This window comes from Rhamphochromis sp. 'chilingali', assembly GCF_963969265.1.
Source record: "Rhamphochromis sp. 'chilingali' genome assembly, chromosome: 13".
Lineage (NCBI taxonomy): Eukaryota > Metazoa > Chordata > Actinopteri > Cichliformes > Cichlidae > Rhamphochromis > Rhamphochromis sp. 'chilingali'.
This window is the reverse complement of record NC_137940.1, coordinates 962,990-969,257: the sequence shown is the minus strand read 5'-3', so window position 1 is coordinate 969,257 and position 6,268 is coordinate 962,990. Positions and strand designations below refer to the sequence as shown.

The 6,268-nt window shown below is 39.9% G+C and overlaps 1 protein-coding gene across 1 annotated transcript; it reads right to left on the bottom strand.

The window, feature by feature from the left end:
- Positions 1-1,669: 1,669 nt before the first annotated feature.
- On the bottom strand, positions 1,670-4,610 carry LOC308409070 (uncharacterized protein). The gene is made up of 4 exons (XM_080901601.1): positions 4,499-4,610; positions 3,649-3,805; positions 3,411-3,487; positions 1,670-2,936 (listed from the first exon to the last, which is right to left on the bottom strand). The coding sequence occupies exons 1-4, from the start codon at positions 4,529-4,531 to the stop codon at positions 2,640-2,642; spliced, it is 564 nt and encodes a 187-aa protein (XP_080757727.1). The 5' UTR covers positions 4,532-4,610; the 3' UTR covers positions 1,670-2,639.
- Positions 4,611-6,268: the final 1,658 nt, after the last annotated feature.

Genomic DNA, 6,268 nt, shown 5'->3' with positions numbered 1-6,268 from the left:
GCAGGAGCTTCCTGGTCTTGATGTCAGTGGCTTCTATCTCCGCCTCTGGCCAGCTTATTATCCCAGCAGGCTACCTGATCACGGGCAGGGCGTAGGATCTTGTTCTTACCGTTCAGCTGACTCCACACAACTTGCCTGACCCTCTACAGGTAGTTGTAGCTTTCCTAGCAGCCTCTTCATGGTGCCTCAAGAAGAAAATGTATGTTCTCAGGAGTCATGGTCTCTGCCAACAGTGGATGCAAGCTAAAATATTTTTGTCATGCACCTGGTGAGTTCAACACCAACAATCCACCTTATAGGCTCTCAACAGAGAGCAAAGCGTGATTTAGCCGTCGTACTACAAAACTTGCCAAAACCTTCCACGTTGCATGTAAATCATACTTCTATGTCAGACCTACATAACGCACAGCATAACTGGAACCCCATTTTAACCCTACGCTGCAACCTTCCATTTAACTTGACGTGAAAACTGAGAAACTTTGGGTGGATCCAGGCACAAAACGTATGACAATGAGCTGATGGCAGCAGTGTTGCAGTTTAACACGTCTTTATTGGGCTTCCAACGTGCAGCTGTCCAGCTGCTCTGCTCCTGCAGCACACACACCACGCTCTCCTTGGCAACATCTTTAACAGCGAGACGTGTTTCTATTATTGGCTCAGGTGTGTGAGTCAGCCTTCCCTGACACCACCCCTGAAGCCACCGCTCCACCCTCCCCTGCAGCTGAGCCACATATGCTTCACTCAGCTGGACTGGATCAGATCTTCATAGTGTTTCAGTTTCTCTCTGTTTGAAGCCTAAAAGTTTGGTTTCAGATTGCTGGTGCAGTGAACCCACCAGGTGTCATGCAGCTGGGGGGTCACTGCCAACGCTCAAAGATTCCCCACACATTCCAGAAAAAAAAGAAAATGTTTGAACTGAAAGTATTTCTTACATTTTCTTCTCTGAAAATGGTTGAAAGCATTAATTTTTCATTTTCAACGTCTTGTTTTTGTAGAATTTTCAGAATGGTGGATGGTGTTGGGTTCATTTTTCAGAGAGAGAAGACAAATATGCTCAAATGCATTTTCTTAAAATTATTAAACAGCTGAAGATTCAAGTTAAAAAATGGCTGCCGTGTCTGTTTGCTTCTGTTAGGAGACCCAAATGAACAAAGAGAACCACACCCACAAAGTAAATGCTTTTTATTATGTGTGATGAACAGGACATTCAAGTGATCGGTCAAAAGTTGGAGGAAAGCCACAGTTCTCCTTATTTGGTTGAAATCCAGCACTTTGGCTCACGTTTCTTCTACTGCAGCTTCCTGGGCATCACCTTATGTGCACTCTCAGAAATAGGGGTACCAAAGTGTACCAAAAAGGGTACAAATGCTTGTCGCTGGGGGTGTTCCTTTTTGAAGGACATTTCTGTACCCTTTAGGCTTGGTACATTTTTGTACCTTATGAAGTTGTACCATCTGAGGTACAATCATGTACTTTCCTAAGACATAAATGTACCTTGAAACTATAGTACAGAAATGTTCTCTTGAAAAGGGTACAATAGGGTACCTATGAGGGTACCCCCCCAGCGACAACCTATTTCGTACCTAAAGAGACAAAAATGTACCCCCAATAGTCCAAAATATTTGGTTATTTAACCATTTATTTTCGATAATAGAATCACATCAAAGCACTTAAACAACCACAGGAATACATCCTTGATTACATTCGTATATTGCTATAGGACATGTCAAGAAAAATACATTCATTTAAAAAAAAAAAAAAAAAGTAAACAATCACATAAAGACATTAAACACCTGAACACAATGTTTTGACGGATCACAGAGATGGCATGTATTTAAAAAACTGTCCACACAAATGTTTTGCTCTACTTCAACAAGCACGCACATACATACGCACACACACACACACACACACACACACACACACACACACACACACACACACACACACACACACACACATAAAAATGTTCTTGCAATCACGTCACACAGAATACCTCAAGGACACAAACAGCCTATCATCAACTAAATAGGTGTCTAGAGCTTGAAAGTCTAATTCATTTCCTGGATTGAACAGGATCGAGTCATTGTCAACTGCCACTTGGTAAGCATGGAAATGACATTCATAAGTGCAAGGAAGTAACAGTTTCCCACACAATACCCAACAAGTATCAACATTCAAAATATACTTGATTTTAAAGAATTGAGGTATGGCTTCAGTGTGTACATGGCCAACTACAAAAACATCCTCAAGTTCATATTTGACACTGCTGACAGATATAGCAGACACACGCTGAAGCACTTTATCCTGAAAATGCACATCTGTAAAACTTTTGTTCATTTCCAGAGCATTCTGTAAGTCACCTGGCAGAGATGAAAATGGCACACTGACACTTGTGCTGAGTGAATGTTCAAAGTCAACAAGCAACTTATCTGAAGAAAACTCCCAGCACTGTTTCATTTGATGACGATTGCTAAGAGTTGCAGTGATGTTTACAAAGTTTTTGCATTTACTCGCTAGATTTTTGAAATATTGATGCTTGCTTTCATATCTCATACACCACAAAGGGCGAAGAGGACCATACATCAAAATCAGCCTTGGGTAGTCAATAAGGTAGTGACACTTGGGTGGGGGCGTATTTAATAGAGTTGGTTAAGTACCCTGGTGACACTTACTGGCAGGGGTTTGTCTCCCTGGTCTCCTATGTTGACAATGCAGTTCTGAAGAAAGACAAGTGTTTTCTTGAAGTATGCAGGGTAGGTCATGTTGAACACGAAGAAGGTGGAGAATGCTGAGATGTAGGCCTCATCCAGCGAGCGGCACGAGCAAACATCCACTCCTTCAACTGTCACAACACGGCGACACTGTCTTAAGAGGGCAGTTGTCCAACTCTTATCCTTCATTCGAATGGTTGGGTATGGACTCGTGGGAGTATTCTGCAGAAGAGGAAGAAAAACATTAGTATACAGTATGTTTAAGCAATATGTGCCAAGTGGATTTTCAACAGATTCCTCAAATTACCTTCTTTATTTGCTGCAAAACAAAACTGTCTATTCTGATAACCTGTAAACATGGCCCCTACTCCAAACAAAAAGCTTCTTGACCAATGACTGTTGTGGTAGTGTTTGATAAGCTGCTAAAGTTTGACATAATATTCAAGGGCAAAAGCAATCACCCCTGACAGTGACAGTACCTGTGAAGAATTTCCCTAAGGGGACAATAAAGGTCTATCTATCTATATAAACACCAGACAAAACCCAAGAGCACAGCAGCACTGTGGATTAACAGCAGTGTTTCCCCTACATTAGCTTAGCTGTGATGCTGAACCGCAGCTGAATTCAGCTCCATGCCAACAAAACACCGAGAATGAAACTTGTGGCCAAAGGCTATGCATTGCATCATGCATTTACCTCTCCAAGGATGATGAAATCTTCTATCTTCTCCTTGAAGATGGATGGCAAGAGAAGTGCCCCCTTGAAGTCAATTCCTAGGTCATACAGATGCAAATGCACTTCATTAGATTTTGATAGCATGCAAATTCCCATTAACATGCTCTTCACATGACACTATGGTACATCAATTATCTTTGGAAGAGAGAGCAAATGAATTGTCACAAAATTTACTATTTGTATGAGGTCAAATTAGCACCTGTAATGTCTTCAGCCAGTGCATTCTCTCTTGCCTCCATGTAGACCTTCTTCAGTGGCAAATCCTTGGTCATTTGAAGAACAGCAGTGAAGTTTTTGCTAAAGCGGCGACAGATGTTGTCTTGGCAGGGATGCATTAAATCAACCTCATCACACAACTGGAAATGAAAAGAGCAGAATAGACAAAAGAATGACATTTTACATTGAGGATTTAAACTTTTGACATGTTTAAAGACACAGACTGGAGATAAATGTAAAGTGCTTTAACCCTTGAACAAAAATTCTAAAGCTAATAAACAGATTGATTAATCAGTTAGTACAGAAAATAATAATAATCAGATTTAGAGACAAAAAAAATCATTAGCCGTTTCCCCAATCATCTTAACAATTCTTGGGTTGCAGACAGTGTCCCTGCGCAGAGCTTACAGCTCTCATATTCGAAAATCCCAAATCCCACTAAGTAGGTGGAATGGTACAAATGTGTACCTTCCATTGTTTAAAATCCCTTTGAGCGGGAAACAAGTTAGATGCGATAAATTTTGCTTAGAAAACGATTTTGTTAATAGCTATATTTACATACTAGCATGTTTTGAGAAATTATTGATTTTTTTACATTGTTGTACACGGTTAGTGACTATTTATTGATAAAACACTGGAATACGGCGGGCAGACAGACGTTGAATATTCCACCAACAGTCTAAATAGTCCACATTTGTACCTTTCTTTGTTTAAAACTTAGCTAACTGCTAGCATTCACCCATGTTAAAGCTAGCTCTTCGGACTTTTGCTAACTCTACTGTAATATTACACGTTGTAATTTTTATAAAAACACAAAATCACACCCGACTTACCTCTAAACCTTTGCGCCTCGTCGTCTGACACATCAATGCCTTCTTCCATCAACTTTTTAAGGAGCTCCTCCGTTGATAACCCCCTGAGAGTCATTTTCTGCGTCAACGCTAGTCAGCGCGGAGGCGGAGCACTCATCGCTGCTGGCTTTTCAGCCTTTGGGATTAATGCGCGTTGTGAACTTGATACATGGAAATACAACATTGTGGTATTAATGCGCAGTTGTTTAGAAACCGTTATGCTGTCTTGGCGAACTATATTTGTAACTTACAAAATGTAGTCACCGTAACATAAAAATCTGCTTGACATTTTAACTTCCAAAGAACCTCGGTTTAACTTGATGTTGCAAATTCCATAAAAACCTCCCAATTAATGAACAATTCTAGGATGTAGTAAAAGCGAAAAAGTAAATGGCCAAACATAACAGTAATATGATTTCACGTTTTTGAAGGCTACAACCAAGATTTAAAACATTAAAAATTATAACTGGAACTTAATAAAATGGAAATGGACCAGTTTTTTTTAACATCATTTGGTTGTGCCTGCATGTCATTGTGTGTGTTTTTTTTTAATATAATTTAACATACTTACACAAAGGTAGGTTAGAGATATTCTTTGCATCATAGGATAATTTACGTACAGAGGAGAGGACCGACAGATTTGATTATAACATGCAGCTTTTATGAGCACACTCACATCTCATATGAATTTTACAATTAACCAGGCCCATCCAGATTTTCCCATGCTGACCCATTACCACATTCTGCCACTGTCACTGCAGTATAGGGCTGCCACGATTTGTCGACTAGTCACGATTACGTCGACTATCAAAATCGTCGACGACTGATTTAATAGTTGACGTGTCGTTTGAAGCTTTGTAAGATCGCAAAAGACGCAGGAATAATAGCAGGATTTAAGAGTGTAATAACGGACTGAAACAGAAGATGGCAGCACAGCATGTACAAGGATGCCAGCTGCCGTTAAACCCCGAAGAAAAAGAAGCAGCTGTGTCCCAGAATTCATAGCGCGGCCCAGCTTAGTTTCCAACAATGGCGGTAGCTAGTTAGTTTTAATATTACTCTTATTATTCTTTCTGGGTCACAAAATAAACGTTTAACATATTTTCAGGCGAGAATGTAGCTGTGTAAACCTCAAATATCGGCTCAGTTTAGCAGGACACCGCATATTTTCAAAAGCGCTCCGACGTTTTCGGAGACGTCTGTTACCCACTAGCTCGATAGCTAGCCGGGGGCTAGGTCACTAGCGCCGTGAGAACACCGGACTCCCGGCAAATTGTTTTCAAACCCACCGCCGTCTTTCGCGACTCAGGTTAAATATATATGAGTCACTTAGATAAATTAAAAATGTTGTTGTTTGGCTTTTTTTTTTTTTTTTTTTTTTGTATTTTATTTGTTCCTGAGTAAATCGGTTTGGCTGAGATTAAAGTTATAGTTTTTACACAGCTGAATAAACATCAAGCAGACAGCTGATTATCAGAAGTGTGAGATGCTGGAGAATTTACTCCGGTGTCCTGTTATATTTTAGATAGCAAGGAGTTTATTAAACTTCACCGAAACAATCTGCAAATTTCATTAAAATTGAATAAACTATCATCTTGTCTTTATTTTTAGTTAGCACCTTAAAAGCTTAAAGCTGTAAGCTAATGATAGTTATATAAGAGCAGATGCTGCTGGTGCAATAAGCTGTAGTTTTACGTCCAGTGGATGATGATCTGATTAGTCGACTAATCGCATAAATAATCGGTGACTAGT